The sequence below is a fragment of the Drosophila innubila genome (assembly GCF_004354385.1).
Source record: "Drosophila innubila isolate TH190305 chromosome 2R unlocalized genomic scaffold, UK_Dinn_1.0 1_C_2R, whole genome shotgun sequence".
In the NCBI taxonomy this organism is placed as follows: Eukaryota; Metazoa; Arthropoda; class Insecta; order Diptera; family Drosophilidae; genus Drosophila; species Drosophila innubila.
The window spans coordinates 23,741,642-23,763,860 of record NW_022995374.1 but is presented as its reverse complement, the minus strand read 5'-3'; the positions used below and the strand labels follow the sequence as shown (position 1 = coordinate 23,763,860).

General features: G+C 40.0%; 4 protein-coding genes across 8 annotated transcripts; 2 read left to right on the top strand and 2 right to left on the bottom strand.

The window, feature by feature from the left end:
- Positions 1 to 265: 265 nt before the first annotated feature.
- On the bottom strand, positions 266 to 4,295 carry LOC117785019 (beta-glucuronidase). Of its 2 annotated transcripts, none has more exons than XM_034622894.1 (9): positions 4,199 to 4,295; positions 2,752 to 3,104; positions 2,380 to 2,692; positions 1,782 to 2,319; positions 1,578 to 1,721; positions 1,435 to 1,519; positions 976 to 1,152; positions 774 to 912; positions 266 to 715 (listed from the first exon to the last, which is right to left on the bottom strand). In XM_034622894.1, exons 1-9 carry the CDS (start codon positions 4,221 to 4,223, stop codon positions 522 to 524), a joined length of 1,968 nt encoding a protein of 655 aa, XP_034478785.1. In that variant the 5' UTR covers positions 4,224 to 4,295; the 3' UTR covers positions 266 to 521. The 2 variants fall into 2 exon arrangements, with proteins under 2 accessions (XP_034478785.1, XP_034478786.1); XM_034622895.1 differs by lacking the exon at positions 4,199 to 4,295 and adding an exon at positions 3,702 to 4,085 and having other exon boundaries at positions 2,752 to 3,158.
- Positions 4,296 to 9,407: 5,112 nt separating this feature from the next.
- LOC117783823 (exostosin-3) lies at positions 9,408 to 13,263 on the top strand. Its single transcript, XM_034621369.1, has 3 exons — positions 9,408 to 9,731; positions 9,790 to 9,915; positions 9,969 to 13,263. Exons 1-3 carry the CDS (start codon positions 9,501 to 9,503, stop codon positions 12,552 to 12,554), a joined length of 2,943 nt encoding a protein of 980 aa, XP_034477260.1. The 5' UTR covers positions 9,408 to 9,500; the 3' UTR covers positions 12,555 to 13,263.
- Positions 13,264 to 13,679: 416 nt separating this feature from the next.
- LOC117783824 (ankyrin repeat domain-containing protein 13D) lies at positions 13,680 to 17,557 on the bottom strand. 2 transcript variants are annotated; one of them, XM_034621370.1, is made up of 7 exons: positions 17,158 to 17,551; positions 16,837 to 16,969; positions 16,459 to 16,773; positions 16,081 to 16,397; positions 15,904 to 16,011; positions 15,091 to 15,836; positions 13,680 to 14,450 (listed from the first exon to the last, which is right to left on the bottom strand). In XM_034621370.1, the coding sequence occupies exons 1-7, from the start codon at positions 17,254 to 17,256 to the stop codon at positions 14,237 to 14,239; spliced, it is 1,932 nt and encodes a 643-aa protein (XP_034477261.1). In that variant the 5' UTR covers positions 17,257 to 17,551; the 3' UTR covers positions 13,680 to 14,236. The 2 variants fall into 2 exon arrangements, with proteins under 2 accessions (XP_034477261.1, XP_034477262.1); XM_034621371.1 differs by lacking the exon at positions 13,680 to 14,450 and adding an exon at positions 14,475 to 15,026 and having other exon boundaries at positions 17,158 to 17,557.
- Positions 17,558 to 18,793: 1,236 nt separating this feature from the next.
- LOC117785142 (lysophosphatidylserine lipase ABHD12) lies at positions 18,794 to 22,115 on the top strand. Of its 3 annotated transcripts, none has more exons than XM_034623046.1 (5): positions 18,797 to 18,917; positions 19,635 to 19,671; positions 20,052 to 20,327; positions 20,786 to 20,904; positions 20,973 to 22,115. In XM_034623046.1, exons 3-5 carry the CDS (start codon positions 20,242 to 20,244, stop codon positions 22,025 to 22,027), a joined length of 1,260 nt encoding a protein of 419 aa, XP_034478937.1. In that variant the 5' UTR covers positions 18,797 to 18,917; positions 19,635 to 19,671; positions 20,052 to 20,241; the 3' UTR covers positions 22,028 to 22,115. The 3 variants fall into 3 exon arrangements, with proteins under 3 accessions (XP_034478939.1, XP_034478937.1, XP_034478938.1); XM_034623047.1 differs by lacking the exon at positions 18,797 to 18,917 and adding an exon at positions 19,385 to 19,432; XM_034623048.1 differs by lacking the exon at positions 20,052 to 20,327 and having other exon boundaries at positions 18,794 to 18,917.
- Positions 22,116 to 22,219: the final 104 nt, after the last annotated feature.

The window sequence follows — 22,219 nt, the reverse complement described above, 5'->3', positions numbered from 1 at the left end:
AGCTGTGCCACACACATGCATTCGTGACTTTGTCACTGTTACTTGGTCGCTGCAGTGACATCAGCTCTGAAATATTTGTGACAAATATCTTGTATATTTTGGTCACACTGCACTTCACTGCTGCCAACTTTTTGGTGGGAAAAATAGCTGTTTATGGCTGGAGAACATCCGAAAAAAGCTGAAAATAGCTAAAGTACTAGTCAACTTTTTTTTTTTTTTGGCAGTTTGTTTAGTTTGAATGGGAAATTTATTAAAAGAATTTTTTAAAAAACAATGAATTTAATTTTATTTGGATTTAACGTTTTAACGACATTCAAAAAGATGTTAAATGGTAGAAGGCAATGCGAAATGCACTCGCGGTCAGTTCCAGTTAAACATTTCTTATAAAAACAGTATAAATATATACAATACTCTTAAGCTTTCGCTTATATACATATGTATGTTTATAAAATTGTACTCTTTTTTTTATGTGTTGTCAGTTTAAGTGTTGCGCAGCCGATGTGCATGGCATTTTATGAGCTTCATAAATCACTGGATTCTTTCTTGATATTGCCACCCATATCAACAATGTAGGTGAACAGATCCTCCGGCAAACTGCACTGATCCACTTCGCGACCAAGTGCAAAGTATCGCTGTCGCAGCAGATGAGCCGCCGCCTTTGGCTGACGGGCACGCGTAAAGATGCCCTTCTTATTACCACCGACTCTCGTGTAAGCTGCAATAAAAGGAATATCATAGGAATTTAAGATGTACTCCACTCACAATTGACTTACATTGAGGAGTCTTGAAGTCGGCAAAGTTCCACACAAACTCGCCAATAAACCACTTCTTGCGACGCAGAGCATCAAAGGCCTTAAAGTGCTTTGAGAATAACTCCGTTTGGAACTCTTCTGACCAGACATACGATGGTTGCTGCAACAAGATATAGACATTTGATTACAGCTGCACATTCCTTGGATATCCTTATATTTTTACCAGATGCAGACCCTCCAGTGTGTCGGCGCCATATTCTGCCATGAGAACTGGCTTGCCGTATTTCTTGTGCCAAGCGGATGCTTCATCGATGACACGTTGAGTGACCATATCCACGCGACCAGTATTGCTGTACCAGGCATTATAGCGGTTGAAACTGATTATGTCCAGATATTTCCCCTGAGAAATGAAAAATTGGATTAATATAATCCCCAGTAATAGTGTCATGCCAGTATAAAATGGGGGATCTATCGAGATTTCTTTGCTCTTCACCACAACTGACTCTTTAAGGTAAGCTATCTGACCACAGAATTCTCATAGAAAGCGAGTTTTTTGAATGGTTGAGGTCGATTCCGTTATCGACCTCAATAAACGATGGTATTATAGGCAGGAGGATTCCATTCATCTTTACTGCTGAGCTTCCTCTCCTTTTTCTTAACTGTTATAATTAAATCCACTTACCGCCTTATCATCTGTCCAGGGTGTGGCTATAGCCGCCGTAACAGGTCTGCTGCTGTCCAAGGAGCGCGTATAATTCGCTACAAATCTTTGAAAAGAAGCGCACAGATTAAACAATTTCTGAAAACTAAGGAATCATCACTCACTGGAAATAGGTATCTGCATTTAATTGTCCTGTGCGGGGCTCATTGGCAATGGACCACATGACCACACTGGGATGATTTCGATCGCGATGTATGAGCTGCTCTATAGAGGATTTATGTTTGCCCAGCAATGCCTGATTGTAGTTTCTGCAATGGAAAATAAATTAGAAAAATCTCTAGAAGCAGAATAGAAATTCAAGAGCTCACTCCGTATCCACGCTGGGACACTCATCGATGATCATGATGCCATGTCGATCGGCAAATTGCATTGACTCTTCGGAGTAGGGATAGTGAGAGGTGCGATAGGCATTAGCTCCAATCCACTTTATGAGATTAAAGTCGCGTACCATCAGAGCGTTGTCCAGTCCCTTTCCCCGCACATCCGCGTCCTCATGTCGCCCAAATCCTCGAAAGTAAATTGGTTTTCCGTTGATAAGGAATGTGGTATTCGTCCAGCTTAAAGATCGCAGGCCGACACTTAGACGGTAGACATCGAGGAGCTCCTCATTAGCTGCATGCAATTTGATTTCCAGCTCATAAAGATATCCCGGATCAGAGTGCATAAGATAAGGCCACCAGGGATTGGCATTCTGTACTTTCAAACTACCCGCGAGCTTGCTGTCCGAGGTGGAGTTGGCCACCATTTCACCCTCCCTATTGTACAGCTGGAGCCGGACAAATAATGCATTGTCCGCTTCATTGGCAGCGGTTCCATTCACAACGACGCTGTACTCGACATATCCCACTAAGAAAAATATTATATGCATTGAGTACAGCTCTGATAACTGATTAAACCGAATCTTACCACTATTATTGTCCGATAGCCTTGTCTGTATTTCGACTTCCTCAATAAAGGTCTTGGGCGTGGTATACAAGTGGACGGATCGATGGATGCCCGCGTAGTTGAAGAAGTCAAAGGTGTAGCTCTGTATGATGGTAACGCCTCCATCGTTGGCCACTTCCGAGATCTTACCCTGCGGCACTGTTGTCTGGATCAGCGCATTATCGCACATTACTGTTATACGATTCTCTGCGCCGTATTTTAATAAATGTGTGACCTCCGTCTCAAAGGGCAGGTGTCCTATCTCGTGCTTTACGGCCGACTCCCCGTTGATCCACTAGGAATATAATTACTTGAAGACATTTATCGGATCATCATCACCACTTTATTACTTACCACAAACGCCTCGTAGTGGACGCTACCGAAGCGCAGCCAAACGCGCTGATCCTTAGCCCAGGAGCGAGGCACAAAGAACTTGCGATCATACCAAACTGTGCCAACATGATCCCTTAATGCTCGTTCCGTCGTGATGTCGTTATACGATGCCGGCACAGGCATTGGAATGATGGGTCTACTTTTGCTCAGATCATTACTGAACCAATTATCCCGTATACCTTGCGTTGGATTTGTCTCGTCGGAGCACACAAAATTCCAGATGCCATCCAGGGAGCGCACCTCTCGCGTCTCTGACTCGCGCGGATAGAGCATACCCCGTGTCGTTTTCACGTCCTTGTTGAGTATGATAAGAGCTAAGGTGAAGTTCAGTATATAGAGGCCGATGACCAGTGAGGAGAGCCAAAGGGCTGTAAGCAAAGAAACACGGTGTTAATAGAAGAATTCTGTTATCTATCTATGTCAAAAGTTATTTTCCACTTTGTGATATCTAGTTATCAATGTACATCAGTCATAAACATTTTTTGATAACATCTGAAACTATTTACATAAACATTGATAAACTACTTAATTAATTTGACTTGGAAAATATTTATGATAATAAAAAATAATTTAATTTTTAATATTTAAAATACACCTTATATATTAAAATATTTTTAAAATTATTGCAGAAATATATTTTTAATAACTTAAATAAAAATATATATTTATAACATAATTTATTTAAAAATTAAATATGCAGCAAAATTGCCTTCTGAATGTATTAAGCTGTTTTTACCTCAGCGAAATCAGCATAAAAATAATAAAAAATAACAAAAGTGGCCAATGTCAATGTCAACATTATAGTTTAACGGAAAACAATAAGAAACGTAGCTTTGTTGTCGTTTTCGTTTTTGTTTATAGTTGAATTCTTAATGTTTAATACATATGCACATATGTATAAATGTACTCACGTTTGCATTTGTTTATGTTGAAAATCAGTGCGCGAAACGTAACGGAAATGAAATGGAATCTAGTATTAATTGTTAGGTCTTACAACAATGTAATTAAAAAGATTTACACTCTGCTACAGTCATGGTAATAAAATAAATACACTCTGTAGAAGCGGCGTATACTTGACATAGTCTAAAGAAAATACAAAACAATTCAATTGAAAAGTGCTTTGCAGCTAAGCTGCAAAAAGCTTTTAAGCTTTGAACAGGTGAAGTCAGAGCTAACAGCGGTTGTTAGACACAAACATGCTCTCCCACATTCACGCACACACACACGCGCTCAGAGAGCAAAAGAGAGAGAGACTCTCAGACATAAACAGACTCTGCGGCTGCTCGCTCATATTTGTTATTGATACAAATATAGAAAGATCACTTATTAAATCGCACACTTGGTAATTTGTTTTGATTTTAAATCACGTGCAATATGTAAGAACAACAAATTAATTAATTAAACAAACATTTAAACAATTTCCTCAAGCCCATTACAAGAGTTGTGATGATGTGATTAATATGCGAGCTCTCTCGCTTGCCCACTAAAAGCACACTGGGGCCAGTCATGTGTTGTCAGTGCCACTATTCACTTTAACATTTTATCTTATAAATTGCTTATCAGCTGCTAAAGGCAAAAGCACAACAGCCGGCACAAAAAGCTAAACTGAATTGCGGCAAAATATAAACACATATGTGTAAGTATTGCATTTGTAACGCATATCGATTAATATAATTTTTGGCCGCTTGTTCAATCACTGGAATTGATGTTCCAATGGCAGCTTCGTTTTAACTACACTGGAATGAGGACTTGACTACAGTTCACTGCACTTATTTAAATTTGTAACGGTTTTACATGTGACTTCATGTACATTTTTATTGGATTACAACTTTAGCGACAGAAACTTTCTAAATGCAACAAAGCTGCACTGGAAAGGAGGTTTATTGCACTGTTTTCAATTTGAATCGGTTCACACTCGTTTTTAACTTTTGTTTCTATTTAGTTCATTTGATTTGCACATTTATTTAACCTCTTGTTCTACTGATGATTTTAATTGCAGTTCCAGTTGGTCCTTTCCAATCGTAAACGAGTAAGTACACCGACTATTAGATACCCGTTTCTAAATTGATATGTACATATTAAATAATACTATCTATGAATTTTAAGCTCCAACGATATACAATATGCTTAAAAACTTAAAGCAATTATTACTACCGTTACAATTATGCGATCTTAATGCGATTAAGTGGAATAAATGACAATAATTAAAACGTTTGCCCCCAAAAAAACGTTTTTATCATAAAAACTGTGGGATTTACAGGTATGCCCACTTTGGTTACTCTATTCCTTACAGCCTTCTGAGCTCTAGGTGTTTACAGAGATGGACATGTATAGATTAACTCTGCCGTTTTTATGGAGCCTTTTATTCCTCCCTTACCCTGTTGCACACTTTTTCACCAAATTTATTTAAAATAACTAAATACACCAGAAAGCAATCTCGATTGTTAGTTCAACGATGTAGTTATTTATTTTTTAAACGGATTTCATTTGATTTAAACAAACAATAGTTTTTGTTTAGTTTATTCGATTTGCATTTTACGTTTGTCTTTTGTTCTACACTCACTCATTTTGATGGCACCCGCAAGTATGGACTGTGACTGCGTTCGACTAACAGACTGGAGTTGCAGTTTCAGTGGCAGCTCCGTTTTAAAGGCAATCGTGTTGCAAGTAGAGCAATTAATTTAAATGCAAAACACATCACAATTTACCGTTGATAGTACGTATTTGCATACGAATATGTTACATATGTGTGTGTACTTGTATGTAGGGCTGTATATTAATTTAAAAACAATAACAGCAAAAGCTGCTTACCCCAGATTTCAAATTTGCGACACGTTAGGCGTATCCTCAGATGCATTGTTGTGCAGAACTGCAACGTGCGATTGGTCAATGCGTACTGAATTTGAATTAAGTAGTAGCTATACCTCTCGGTATCCACAGACCATTTGAACCGTATTTGCCGGCAATACCGTACCCATTACCCATTATCCATTACCCGTGGCGCCGTGAGCCAGTTTCTTGCGGCTTCAATAAAAGTCAGTCGGACAACGGACACGAATCAGCCGAAACGCACAACGGATGTCATTAAGCAAGGTAATTGTGGGCTGTATTGTAGCATAGCCGTAGCCGTAGTCACCGTTGTAGTCGCAGCAGCGTAAAGGTCGCTCAGTACCGCCCTGGGTTCGCTCTGTTCTGCTGATAGATACACTCAGATTTAAAAAATCAAGAATTCCGTACTTATTTGTACTATTTATTCAAGTAAAAACGATCCTAAAAACTAAATAAGTTTGAAATTTCGCAAACCGAGTAAAATAATATCTTTTTAAATTCGCTTTTCGCAACCCCAGAATGACTTAAATAAGATTTTTCTGAAATACTTAAAGTACATTTTGAGATAAATTCAATTACATTTGTAATAGAACAAAAATTATTTTAATATTTAATTTCTTTTTAATCTTGAAACGAACCAAATTAAGTACACAGCATAGATATTATTATTGTCATGGTTGTATATATTGACTTACTTTGGTTAAAATCGGTCTGTTTAATCATATAGCTACTTTATTTTATAGAAATTTTAAGCTTAAGATTCTTTCTTACTTAATTTAATAAAAATAATGAATAGCAATCTTTCAATTTCAAGAACGAAACGGTATAAATTCAAGTACGAACCATCCTAAAATTAGGATGCCATGTTTTTCCGAGTGTAGGTTTAGGCGCATGGACGGAAGCTCACGCACGCCACACACACACACACATACACACACTTACAGAAGCTGAGCCACAGTCGAAGCCGCTCTCAGTCAACAGTCAGGCAGTCAACAGCTCTCAATGCAATGAATGTGCCCCTAATAAGACCCCCCTCCCACCACACCCGATAAGCCGAACGTTCCAAATCCAAAAGTGTTTTTCCCCATTGTCTGGGGTCAACGACAACAAAAATGAACAACAATAACAAAAGCACAACAAGAACAAGTTCTCGGATCGAAGTAAAACTAGCCCAGGAATAGGCAGGAGCCATCAGGGTTAACTTTCAATTAAACGACTCTGGGTTAGGTTGTGTCGGGTTAGCTTTGTTAATTAATTTTGATTAGAACAAAAATACAACAAGAAGTAAAGATTATCTTTGACATACCGAAGACTTAATACCCTTGCATAAGCCTGTATTCAAAACAACTGTGAGAATAATAATGATTTTGTTTATCTGCACATTCAAATGAAATCTCGTTTCTAAGTTGCTTTTAAACGTGTCTTTCTCAAATGTTATTGACCATGGTAAGAAATAAGACATCTTATCAATTTTTATATTTTTCAACCAATTAAAATATCATTTGAGAAAAACCCGTTTGATGAAATTAATCAAAATTTATAAACAATAATGTTATATTTGTATTTAAACATTATTTATAAATACTGGGACTATGAAGTCTTAATGTAAGTACAAGCACTTTTCTTAATTACAGTTTCATGAAATAATCACAGAAAGTCATTAATCAACGAACTCTCTTTCTACTTCCTCACCTTTCTGCCTAGTTTATAAAGATATAAATACTTGTAATATTTCGTGATGTGAATTTAAATAGTTGGTTCTCAGAAATACAATAAACTCGAAAGTAAGTACATAATTATGTAAATATGTATTCAAATCTACAGTATGTTGTACCCAAAAATATTATAATTATGTATAAGCATAAAAAGGGATTTTGAATACATTCATGCTGGTCTTTAATAAAAGTTTAAGAATACATAATATTATAAATAAAAATTTACCCATTTTCAGTTTATTTGATCTACGTTTCTAGTTGAAAGTTGGCAGTGTCTTTTTACAGCAAGTCTTTTCGTTTAAATTTTTTTAAACCGTTAGGAACCGTTGAAATTTAAATGCCCGTGTGAAGTAGATAAACAACGTTGTGTCATTTCATATTTGAGGTATTCATTATTTTTGTAATTAGTTTAACACTTTTGCCTTTAACTATAAATTGAAAGAAGTAGCCACGAACAACAAACACTCAGGCACAAACACACACACCAATCCAGCGATAACACTAATGAATGACTACAAGTTAGACGAACGAACGCAGACCGACTGATTTCTGAGCTTAGACTTCAGTTGCGACTGCTGCTGTGGCGCTCTTCTCACTCAGCTTTGTGTGCATGCATGCGTAAATGGACATCTAAATGTGACATTATTTTTGGTTTATTTTTTAGTTTTAAATTGTTTTAAAATATTTGTAAAAAATACATAAAAATAAAACTATGTTTGATAAGTTAAAGCATTTAGTTGTTAAAGCTGACTAAAGCCGTTTTTTTTATTACGGTTCTGGTTGAAATAAACTGTAAGTCACTGTAAATGTACACTTATTGTATGTGTATTGTGTTTTAAGTGATTATTGTGAAAGACCTCGCATATGTTCAGGTTTTATGCTGCACAAGTAACAATTAAGAAAATGTTGTTGCAATATTTGCATGTTTTGTTACTGTCGCTTTTCCCTTTTAGCGATCGAACCGAGTGAAATGTGTGAATTTGTATATTTTATTTTTATTGCCAATCTGGCTTTCAATGCGATAGATTTCGCGTTTTAATATATATGGTATTTAATATTAAATTCAAATAGTGAATTTATGAGTAATCTAAATGCATAAAAATACAATTGCTTCATTTTGTTTTAAATTGCGCGCCATGATTTTTTTGGGAGCAACGATAGAATTTAGCTATTTTTTGGAGAACAATTTCTACTTTTTCCCTAAAAAAATTGTCAGCACTGTGAACTACTTAAATGACAAAAACTTTTTAGAGGAATAAATAGCTGTTTCTGGCTGAAAAGCATCCGAAAAATAGATGAAGTTGCGATGAAACATGGCTAAAATAAAGTCAACTTTTTAGCACAAGGCGAGGCAAATTATTGCTTAAAAAAACTTTAAAAAAAAATTAAACTGCGCGCGTTAAGTGAGGAGCAAATTGCAAATAAGGAGTAACGTCGTTAAATTTTATACCTAAAATATACCAGAAATATCAATAAAATGCTGAATTAACTAGAGCGCGTTATTGCGTGTGGCCACACTGAAAAATTTAAATTTAGGTTATTGCAAATTTAAAAATGCAATAACTACTCAAAAAATTAATAATTTAATGATAATTTAAAATTCGAAATTAGATAAAATTAAGGAACACATTTTAATGAAGGATTGAAACTCGTCACCCCAAGGAAAGAAAAGTTACAAATTTAATTATAAAAAAAAATATAATAAAACCGGCAATATTCTAACAAAAATTCTGCAAAACTTTAAAATATTTTATCTTCAACATTAAGAAAAATTCAAAAATATGTGAATTTTCTTGGTACAAGCTGCCAGATCGGAAAACTTTGGGTGGACCGAGTGGCAGCCTTTCACACCAGTACTGCCAAGCTTATAGGGGGAGCAATGATTGTTTCTGCTAAATTTGCTATTGTTGGACTTTTGCACAGTTTTACCAAGAATATTAATAGCAAAACTTAGCTGAATATATATTTAAAATAGTCAGATTTCCAGACAATGCAATTTTGAAATTTTTCTGGCAAACAAACTCTAAAAATTGCCAAATCTAGCTATAAAATAGCTAAGTTGACAACAGTGACTCTATTTTTTATTTTTAGTGTGTAAATAAAACAATTGCAAAGATCGCCTTATGCGAGTTAAAAATTGCATAGGGGAAGTAGGAATTACACAACATGTCCCTGGCCTTTGACCTGGACAAGCCCAGTGGCATTTCAGCTTATCAAAGCCAGGACAGTAGCGATAAGGATAAACTGATTACTCTACCAGCAGCAGCAACAACAACAAACCAGAGGCACAGCATGAACATCTCATGGATGCGACAATGTCGGCTCTATAAGTTTACATTATTAATATTGCTGCTTTTGGTGCTACTCCCGCTGCTTGCACATCGCAAGTTGCTCAACGTAAGTTTTTAAATTACCAATTACATTATTCTCATTATCTTATGTCGCTTTGGATTAGGTTGAGCAGGATGCACCGCCGACAGATGTGCACCGCAGCAGACCTCTCCTCGATGCCTATGAGGATTTCAGTGCCATGCGCGCCAGCGATTTAAAGATGCGCATCGAGGAGATGCTCCGAATTAAGGTGAGTGATAAGCAATAGAATTTTTATAATATTAAATATGTATTTCTCTGCAGAGCACTGTGTCCGTGGAGCTGCGGGAATTGGAGTCGCGGCGACAAAAGCTCCAGTCGGATATAAGTCAATATAATCAGAAGATCGAGGAGTTGAAGCAGGAACTCTTGCGTGAACAGACTGAACTCGAGCGCCTAAAGATCTCGGTGGAGCAGGCGCAGGTGGCGCAACGGGAGGCAGTGCAGCGCAATACTCCAGAGCTGGCCCTGCCCCGCACCCTGTTGCCCAGCACTCTGCCCCGCAAGATGAACGGCATCAGCAGTGGAATTGCAGCTGCCTGTGAAATGCACAATTGCTTTGATCACTCGCGTTGCAGTCTCACCTCCGGATTTCCAGTCTACCTATATGATCCGGATGTCTATAGTGTGCAGCGTGCGGGCTACGATATCGATGGTTTCCTCAAGACGACACTGAAACAGACGCTGGGCTACAATGCACACGTTGTGAGAGATCCCAAGCAAGCCTGCATCTATCTGGTTCTGGTGGGAGAGTCGCTGCTGGAGCAGGATCTGCTACGGAACAATCGGTATGCGGCACAGGAGGCCGAGCAGCAGCAACAGCAGCAGCAGCGTTCGACGATCTCTAATGACGCCACAAACTCACCCATCGATATACAAAAGCTGTACCAGTTGCCCCACTGGGGTGGCGATGGAAGGAATCATGTCCTTCTCAATCTGGCACGACGCGACTTGAACTCGGCAAGGACCAATCCTCTGCTGCAGCTGAATACGATGCGTGCCATCATCGTGCAGAGCTCCTTCGAGCGGGAACAGTTTCGGCCAGGTTATGACCTCATTGTGCCGCCCATTCTGGGCCCACCTGGCGGAGATGTGTGGCAGGAGTGTGCCAGCATGGTGCCAGCTCGTCGCAAGTATTTGCTATCATTCCAGGGCGAGTTGCGTCCCGCATTGGCCACGCAGACAGCTGGCCATGCATTGGATGACTTCATATTAGAGCACCTCAAGGATATGTCGCGTAGTGCCACACAGGATCAGTTTATGCTGCAATTCCAATGTGTGCCCGCCACTGAAGTGCAGGAGGCAGACACCCAGCCCGACTGGACACTCTGTGGCTCGGACTCCTCGCGCAAACAGCTGCTCAAGGACTCCACGTATGCGTTGATCCTACCTCCGTTGGGCCAACGGGTCAGTTCCACGCTGATGCTGGCCCGCCTCTACGAAGCATTGCGCTCTGGCGCCGTGCCCGTCATCCTGGGAGCTGATGAGCTGCGTCTGCCGTACGCCGAGACTCTGGACTGGCGCCGTGCAGCTCTCCTGTTGCCCAAGGCACGGATTACGGAATTGCATTTCCTTTTGCGTGCTGTGCAGGATGCGGACTTGCTGCTCCTGCGTCGTCAGGGGCGTCTCATTTGGGAGCGTTATCTCAGCTCGGTACAGGCAACGGTGGACACAGTGATAGCCAGCATGCGGGATCGACTGGGTATACCGCCACGTCCAGTTCCTTCAGTGGTTGCCCAGAGTGTGTTTAACAACACCTTTATACCGTTAAAGTCGGAGCCGCCCGTGGGCATGGACACGGAGCCGGAGGAGTCACTGGGTCCCATTGAGCCACCCTATCCGAGTCCAGCTTTTCGCAGGAACTATACAATACTACGCATGCACTCGAAGGAAGCTTGGAACGACTGGATGGATCCGTTCTTTCTGTATCCACAGCTTCCCTTCGATCCGGCGCTACCTTCGGAAGCCAAGTTCATGGGTTCCCACACGGGATTCCGGCCAATTGGCAAGGGTATCGGCGGAGCTGGCAAGGAATTCAGTGAGGCTCTGGGCGGCAATTATCCGCGCGAACAGTTCACCATTGTGATACTCACCTATGAGCGCGAACAGGTGCTCATGGACTCGCTGGGCCGCCTCTATGGACTACCTTATCTGCATAAGGTGGTCGTCGTGTGGAACTCACCGAAGCCACCGCTGGACGACTTGCGCTGGCCAGACATTGGAGTGCCCGTAGCCGTGGTTCGAGCACCACGCAATTCCCTCAACAATCGCTTCCTGCCCTTCGATGTCATCGAGACGGAGGCAGTGCTCTCAGTGGATGACGATGCTCATTTGCGGCACGACGAGATTCTGTTTGGTTTTCGTGTGTGGCGAGAACATCGGGACCGCATCGTGGGATTCCCGGGTCGTTACCATGCCTGGGATCTGAGCAGCAACAACATGTGGCACTACAACTCCAACTACAGCTGTGAACTGAGCATGGTGCTCACTGGAGCCGCCTTCCTCCACAAATACTATATGTATCTGTACAGCTATCACCTGCCGCAGGCCATACGTGACAAGGTGGATGAGTATATGAACTGCGAGGATATCGCTATGAATTTCCTCGTCTCACACCTGACGCGACGACCACCCGTCAAGGTCACCTCCCGTTGGACCTTCCGCTGTCCTGGCTGTCCGGTGTCGCTCAGCGAGGACGACACGCACTTCCAGGAGCGGCACAAGTGCATCAATTTCTTCAGCCAGGTCTTTGGCTATACGCCGCTGCTCAACACACAATATCGCGCCGATTCCATTCTCTTCAAGACCCGCATTCCGCACGACAAACAAAAGTGCTTCAAGTACATTTAGTTTGTCCAGACTCCTTCACATATCATCCAGCGGACGTACTTAGATGGAATCTGACTCTTATACGTAAGGAGATCCTCTTAATCGGATCGGGACTCTTTCATAGTCCCATGTACATAACCGAAACAAGGCCATTTATTCTACTAACGACGAGTCCCTCCCAATCTCGGGCTGGGATACAGTTTGACTCTACCAATTGCAATCGATTAAATATAGTATAAGTATATGTATGTGACTATAAATGTTAAATGTATGCATGTTTTGGGATTAATCTTGTTCTCAGCTGCTAAGCAATCGCAATATTGCATCTACAGTCATGGCTCGCTAATTAGAAACGAAATGTAAAAGTTCAATTTGAAAGTGTTTTGAAATATCTTTTACAAGTGCACTAAATTACGAAAATTCTTTAGATTTTATTTAATAATTGTGTTTCTGATTTGCGAGTGAACACAGTACTTAGAATATATAAATATTTTTAAGTAAATGCTTCGGCTTGTCGAAGAAAAATTTTAAGTTACCCAATGAGTTTGTAAGACTTTCAATACGTTAAGTTCTGTCCAAAATTCAGCAGCTGACTTTGTATATAAATTATATATATAATATCGAATTTGACATTTTGAACTATTTTTCTTGTACGCTTTAGAACTAAATTAATATTAATTCCGAATAGCAAACACAGACTAGATAAATATATATAAATCAATACCTATTACATATGTACTTGTTTTTATTATCACTTTCTTTTCTAATCAGGATCGTTATCAGAACGTCTCAATGTTTATAGAAAAACACGTAATCATTTGAGAATTCTATCATTAATTCAATATCAAATAAATAAATTAGGTAGATGAATCAGAGGTTTCGTAATCTGAGTGGTAAGAAAGCTCTTCTAGATAAAATTCATAATTAATTTGTTATTAAATCCCCATTGATGTCAAAGTTAGAATTGTCTTAAATGCATTTTGTTTATATTTCACTTCATAGTTGTTATATATATTTTCATTTTCAAAAAAATGTTTGCATTTGTATTAAAATAATGTTAATGCTGATTAGTAAATATGGAGTAGATTATGTATACGTTTTAAATAAATAAGAATGTTAGGAAACAGACGATTGAAGTTTTAGAAGTTTTCTTCTTTTTTTTTGATTTACTTATGTGTTTTTTTGCTTTTGTTTTTTTTTATGCATGTGACGCGTATTATCATTTCCCCTAAACGTTATCTCTTCATTGTGTGGACTTAATATTAAATATGTTAGCAAAAGCTAGTACATGGATATCATATGTATACATATGTGTATTTATGTATAGATTTATGTTATAATGTATATTGTGAGTTTCTGAGTTGGTATGGGTTAATAGAGGGAATTGTTCCGTTTATAGGTAAGGTTTCTTTTTAGTTACATATCACAATACAAATAAGGATGCATAATTACCGTATAGGAGGAGAGCGAAATCAACAAGAGTTATTAAATATAAAAGATAATAATAAAAATTATAAAAACTATTGTACAACATAGGTATAAATTTACATACTAGAATTATAGAATTACATTATAAACAATTTCAATTTTGATACCAAACAAAAGACAGATTTCGTTTTTAGCACTTTTGCTGACTGACTGATTGATTGATTGATTAGTTGGTTGTGATTTGATTTGGATTTGATTTGATGAGCAACTTGATCTTAATGCTCCTGCAGACTGAGCTTGAGCGCCTGCTCAATCATCTCCTGCTCTCGCTGACGCTCCAGCTCGAATTTCTGCTGCTCCTGCTGGGAGAGGCGCATCGCCAAGGCTAGATCCGTGTCCATGTACCGGAAGCCGCCGTCGTCATCATCCTCGGACACGGGAGAGCCGCTGGCATTCGCATTGGCGCCCAAAAGCGATTCCTGCAGCACACTGTAAACGGAATAGGGAGAAAGAGACGCACACACAGAAAGCTTGGGTGAAATGGTTGCTAGCAATACTTTGGGAAATGAGGGGTATATGGTTGATAAGCAAGGCAAGGTTCGACGCGATACAGATATATTCGTATCAAGGTTGTGGTTCAAATCTTGGCATAATTTGATTAAATAAAATAATTGTATTTTCTAAATTGCTTTCAGTTTTCTTTGATTTTTTTAGCCATTTAAATTGTTAAGTTAACAATTTAATCTTGTTGTTTTAGGATTTTATAGACAAAAAAGCATGAAATTTACGTAATTATTATGTTAAGAATGAAGTTTGGGTTCGAAAACTTGATAATTTTAAAGGTAGAATTCCAAAACACTGGTTTGGGTGAAAGGAATCTACTTGAAGATCTTCTTCATGTAGCTAAGATCGTTTTTAAACTGTGCTCCCGCCGAGGCGGAGCGACCACGTTGCTGTGGCTCTATTGAAGGCGGTGCCAAATGCGAAGGCGAGTAGCGCCCATAGAACTGGTTAGGTGGTGCTCCCACCGTGCGTTTATGTAGGTGCCGACAGGAGGGGGAATTACTAGCGTTACATTACATTGGGTACGTTAAATAAAGACCGAGATTAAGATTGCCGAGTTCCTTACCGTTGCAACTGTTCGTCATCCTCGGGGAGCAGCTCGCTGCCAACAGTATGTTGACCGCGGAGCACCTCCCAGATGTCGACCTTGTCGGAATCGTTGTCCAGGCCACAAGCACCGCCAGCGCCGCTCGTCTCCGCCAGACTCTGCTCAATGGCGTACTGCAGCATGTCGTCCTCGTCGAGTGGCATCTGGCGACGTGAGTCAGCGCCACGGTTGACATAATGACTGGGTATGTCGAAGCATCGATCGTCCACGAGGCATGTGACGCGATCCTGTTCCTGCAACGTGGATACATGATCCACGGACGTTGTCATCGCGAACACATTGCCAAACGTAATGCAGGCATTCAGAACGTGGAAGAGCGGTATCTCAACTTTGACCGGAAAACCAGCCGGCAGTTGCATGGTTATAAAGTCTTTCAGTTTGGACACATGCGGACTAGCCATGGTCGACATGAGATCCAGTATGGGAAGCACTTGTTCCTGAAGACGAATGGGATGCTCTTCAGCCAGCCACAAATTGGCCTTAAAGCGTTGCACCTTTGTGCTCAAATTCTTTGGTTTGCCTATATCCCGTCCCTGCAGATCCACCTCGGCACTGAAGTACTCCTCTGGCGTGATCAATGAACGTGGCGTACTTGCGCCCGATCCACAGGCGGAGCCGCCATTACTCTCAGCCAGCAATGCGCTGGCGGCACTATCGCCATTTTCACTGCAGGCAGCTGCCTCGCCCAGACGAGGCGAAGGTGTCTAGTAAATACATAAATAAATATTGCAATTAATCAACGACAATTAAAGCCACAAGCCTGCGACTCACGCGCTCTTTAATCGCAGCTACTGCATCCGTTGGTGGTGGTGCTGGTGGCACGTAATCCTCATCGGCAATGCCCAACAAGCTGTGCAGAGGCGTACGCGCCGTTTTGTTCTGTAGCAGAAGAAGGGGAGACATTAGATACACCGTCTGTGTTTGATATTGTTTAGTCTTATGGTTAACCTTGATCTGTTCCTCGCTCAAGTGGTCCATGCGCGTCTTGGTGATAAATTCAACATTGCTGGCGCCATACACTTTGCAGTTGTAGCCATTGATTATCTCGGACTTTTCGCTACGCCAGCCCCAAATGCCCGACTTGTTGCGCTCGAAACTGATCTTGTCCATCTCAATGTTGTTGGTAATGACGGGCGCCGCTAGCCGAGCACGCACTGTGCCAATGGGCGGTGGTATGGCCACAATATCGCCAATATCGCTGCTCATCTGCTCGACCATCACCTCATGCGTGTCGTGGTCTATTTCAATCATTGTGGCCGTTTCCTCTGCAACAGAAATCCACGTTTAAATAATAACTATGCAAATATGATAAGGATCCGCACTTACTGCCGCCTTTGAATATGTAGGATCGATTGCCCCGCTGCCAGGTGTTGTTGTCGAAGCCAAGGAGCGTGGTATCGATGCGCACGTTGGCGCCACGCTTATACACCTTATAGGTATCGCTGGGACAGAGGCGGGACATGAGCGGTACCCACGATGTGAATTCCCACTTCATCTCAATGTAAAAGTCGGGCGCATCCAGTAGATGTTGCAGTAACTTTGGCACGTGCGTCACACGTTGCACATGACGCTGCAAGTCACGTACCTCAATGATGGCAGTCAGTATATCCACGTCGCCGGTACAAACGGCCTCCTGCACAACTGCATGGATGTAAACAACAGTGAGTACATTGATTTCAAAAAAGGAATCTTTCCTCGACTTACTTGACCAGCCTGCATGCTCGTAGGTTGCATTGCACTTGGCTGCTAAAAGGCACTTGACACACTGCAGATTCGACAGACGCACCGCCAGCATCAAGGGTGTGCGGCCCCGCGGATCGATTTTTTCCTTATCAATCTGAAAGTTGAGCTGTTAATATTGCTAACATTGTTGTTGTTATTGTTGTTGTTTGCAGTCGAGTCACTAGGGCGCTAATTAAATTAGCAAAGCACCACAAACACACACACACACTTGTCCCTTGTCATCATTTATTTCCAGGGGTGGAAACCGCACCTACTAATTTCGCCACCCACCCACAAACAAACCTGCTCAGTCTGCAATTGCTGCTGCAGCTCCTCCAGATTGCCATTCCATATCTGCCAATGCAGCGGATATTCCGACTTTATTTCGTCTAAACTCTTCATCCTCACTCTCGCTGTTGCGCTGCCGTTGTGTGTGTTTGCTTTTTTTTTGAGTCAAAATAAAACTGTTGGCAGCCCCAACAGCAACAAAAACACTCACACACACAGAGCTGAAAACAAGCTTTAACAGTCTGCTGTACTGTAAATAACAATTGGCAAATAATTTTTCGCTGTCCTTCACGAGTTTGGCAAGTTTTCCTATATTCTTCTCTTTGAAAGAAGTTCACAATTGTTTAAGCCCCGTATCTTCTAAACCAGAGCTCTGTCCGCCGGCGGAAGTTTTTTGGTCTGGTTTCAGTAATTTTGGCGAGCACTGTGGATGGTTGCCCATTCAGTAAAAATTTCCGATCTGGCTCGATTTTTCTTACCCAAAAAAATAGGTATTTTTTGATCTGGCTCGATTTTCTTACCCAAAAAAATAGGTGAATCTAAAAGAAAGATACTAGGAATTTTTTGTATCTTTTCTGACAAAGTTCATACCTTCATAAAACGAACAACTTTATTTTGTCTATTTGCGAACTATAAATTTATATCAAATTATTAATTTATTGACCAATAGCGAAAAATTATATAAAAATATTTAAATTGTGCGCGTTTGCAAATTGTTATACTGTTAAGTGAGGAGCACTTTGTTAATGAGGAGTAACGTGGTCGCGAATGTGCCACAAGATGGCGCTGCGAAACGATAACGTTGCTGATGTTAAATTTTAGTTAATGCAATTTGCAAAATGCAATAACTTTGGACTAAATTAATAATTTGATGAAAATTTAAAATTCGAATTTAGATAAAATTAAGTTAAATTTTTTAATGAATGGTTGAAGTTTGTCACCCTAAGGGGAGACAAGTTACAAGTTTAATTCTAAAAAATATATTAAAAAATGCAGAAAATTCTAACAAAAATCCTGCAGCAATTTAAAAAATTCTAGTGGTGCATGCTGCCAGATCGGAAAATTTTGGCAGCATTTGGGCCAAAACAGTGATTCCATCTTTTTAGGGAAAAAATGGCTGGTTTTGGCTGGAGAGCTTCAAAATTTATTTTTCTAGGCACTTTTGCAAGAGTTTTAGAAAACACAAACATAGCTGGAAGAAAAAACAGCCAAATTTCCGGCTAATGGCAATTTTAAAATCTTTCTAGCAAACAAACTTTGTAAAGTAGCCAGAACAAGTTATAAAATAGCTAAATTGGCAACAGCAATGCGATAAGACAGTATCAGCTGTTTTTTTTTTGTTACCACCGTGTACACACTGGCAGTTGTTGTTGTTGAAAGGAAAAATAATCCAATAAAATTTAATTAATAATTACTTCAACTGCATGTAACGCCTAACTTTAAAAAGTATTTAATGAGTATTTCTGTTGTGTAAGCTAATGATTTTATATTGGCACTCGATTTGTACCGGTCATAGTTTTTGGCTACATTTCGAAAATGCATAAATTACATAAAATAGTTTGAAACTAATTGGAAGTGTAATTTGATTTATTTTTGAGACGTCTGTAAAGCAAATCCGTTTAACGACTAACGTAGTTTCGAAATGTTCCAGATTGCAGCCAGAGAAGACGCTAAACTGAAAAGTATGATGCTGCTATAGACGACTTCAATTAAAAGACAACACAAACAGCCATTGACTGCATTTTGCTATAATAGATTCCATAACAAAGGCGCCGGTAAGTCAAATAAGAAGATAATTTCACTTAGTGTCAATTGAAGCATCAGGCAACAAGTGCATCACAACTAAATACAATTATTTATATTCAATTCACGTTAAAATCGCTGCCAGTGCAAGAATTCACAGAACGTAATATACACGATCAGCTGTCTGGCCAAAGAGAGCAAGTGATAAGAGAGAGCGCGCGAGAGAGTGAAGTGTGTGTGACAGTGTTGGCACTTAATGTATAATTTTGCATAAAAATTGTTCTTATCAGCTACACTTTTCTAAAAACATGTTTATCCCGATACAATTTTAAAATACCTAACCGCCAAGCTTATAGCAATTCTTCCAATAATCATTTTTCAATAGCAAAGTCTAGCTATAAATTGGCTAAAATGGCAACACTGCAGTGTGTTGATCTTGCCTTCCTACTCACTCCCAATCTAAAGCTTTGACTCGGTTCAGTAGTCAGTCATACGAAACTAAACGAACGGGTTGCAACGATCGTTGCATTTGGCGCTTTATTAAATTGTGTGTGAAATTGTTGAATCATTAAAATTAACTTAGCATACATGTACAACACTAAATTAATAATTCTCTTTGTTCTGCTTTATTGTCTTTATCTTATTTCTCAGCTTTGATTGGCAATCGTTACTGTTTATGATTAATCCAAACATTTCTAACCCAATGTTATTGTTCTCTATCTTTTTTTTTGTTGTTTGACTATTTACAGTTATGCTCTTTGCGCGTAGGCGGCATTTCTTCAAGAGGTGAATTCAAAGTACTTTTTTTCTGTAACTAACGCTATCAATTGTAATTTGTAGTCCAACATAATTTCGCTAATTTTTACGTAATTTGTTGCTGATTGTGCAGAAAGTGTCATATCATTAACATTTGTCATCATTATCGTATACAATATTAGATATGATATCATTTATTCTTGTACCGTAATAGTCTGTAAGTCGATCGCATTCTGTCTTATCAGCAACATGGAACTCAATTTTATGGGTCATTCCAAAGTTCAGCTTTACTTTTTTTTAAATATTTTTTTGGAGGGATTTTCTGCATGCTTTGATTTATTTACGATATGTTATATTATGAAGCTAATAATCAAGTTACTTTGTTTATTCTCTTCCCTACGTTCGGGTAGACGCTTAGTACAATTGTAAAACTCAGTGAATCACACACAGAAACAAAAGTTATATATATATATATATTGCACAGAACAAATCAAATCAAGCCCCAAATATAACCTCGCTCAGCTGTACAAAAATAAACAAATAATAATTAACAAAGTCTTGAATATCGTGTTAACGACGATATTTGAAAATTAATGCACAATGTACGAGCTTGATAGTTGTTTAAAATTAGTTCTATATGCAACGGCCATTCCCGGAACACTCGTCATTTGTTGGCTAACTGGGCTGTAAGTATTTATGCTCGATCGCAACGATTTTCTAGCCACAATTTGATGTTGTTAATTCATATTTAATTGCCTGCTTTTATTTAAAAATATTATTTTACTTTTTAACCATTATTATAATTATTAGTTTGTTGGTTTTGTTATGATTGAAATGTGTAAAGTTTGCATCGTGGCATAAATACAATATTTGGCAATATCCCAAAAATTGGAAATAGTGTTCCGCATTTGCTTTGGGTGTGCTTTCCGCAGAGTCGAACTTCCAACTTGATCCAGTAACTGTGTGAAATTCTATCAAGTTTCATCTTTTAAATTTTATGTTTTCCATTTTCCTACTTATGATTTTGTGTGTAGTCTATTATTGGTAGTAACTTAATTTGTGTTGTGGTAGTAACCGTTGTATAATGATACTCAGACTGGATAGACGCAATTAATCCAAAATTGACCATGCGATTACTTCACAGAGTTGGACTACCCTGCCTTATAATAGCCCTGGTGGTATTCTTCGCCTTCTTCGTGTTGCTGCCACTGGCATTTCGATTCTCCGTAACGCTGCAACGTGGCATACTCTTTCTCACCTTCAGTAAGTTCGTCTTTTATGGGGAATTCCCCCTTTTGCATTTTTGTAATGCAGTTTCTTTTTCTATGCAGTCACCTATCCGAAGGGACTTGATTTGAGCAATCCCGCGAGCATTGGACTCTATGCCACACGGAATTTCTATATCACCGTCAAGGATCACGATGAAGACAAAAGTGGTGTACGGATTGGCGTCTGGCATGTGCTGCCCAAGAATGCGGTGCGTCGATTTAAGCGGGAACTCCATGTCGAGGAGGCCTACGACGAGGACGAGGCTAGCCGAGCACCAAGCGATCTGACGCCAGGGCCAAGCCACATGGGAGGCAACAATGAGGAGCTGCAGCAGCTAGTACCTTCGCTCCGTGCGGAATTCCCTGTCATTGTGCCAGAGAATGAGCAGCTCTTTTACGAGAGATTGCTCCGTGTGCCAGGTGGCACTGTGGTTCTGTACCTGCACGGTAACACGGCCACAAGGGGCAGTGGCCATCGGTCCGAGGTGTACAAGCTGCTGCGGCAACTTAACTATCATGTCTTTGCCTTTGATTATCGTGGCTACGCCGATTCGGATCCAGTGCCGCCCACGGAGGAAGGTGTGGTGCGAGATGCCTTGATGGTCTTTGAGTACATTGCCAATCTGACATCGAATCCCATATATATATGGGGTCATTCTTTGGGCACAGGAGTCGCTGCTCACATGGCCGCCAAGCTGGCGAGCTTAAAGGAGCGAGGACCGCGTGGTGTGATACTGGAGAGTCCATTTACCAATATACGTGACGAGATTCGACTGCATCCGTTCTCGCGACCCTTTAGACATTTACCCTGGTATGATTTCACGATCTCACAGCCAATGTACGACAGTCGATTGCGCTTCGAGTCGGACAGACATGTGCATGAGTTCCCCCAGCCAATAATGATTGTCCATGCCGAGGACGATGTCGTGGTGCCTTTCCATCTGGGCTATCGCTTATACCGCATTGCTCTGGATAAGCGCAGTCGCTCCTGGGGGCCAGTGGAATTCCATCGATTCGATCGGATACATCGCTATGGACACAAGTATTTATGTCGAGCACCGGAGATGCCCGGGCTGGTGCAAAACTTTGTGGAGAACTATCGCAATGCAATCTATTAGATTTACTTAAATTGCAGTGCAGGCCGTATTTATTATTATTTTTTATAACGGAGTATTTTAATTTATTAAATTTTCTACCGCCGCAATATTACGAAAAAATTTCAATCGGTGCAACAAATTAAAATAGTCATTTAAATAGGACATAATATCTGCGTTTTATTTCACTGTTGCAGTTTGTCAGTTGCTGACAGT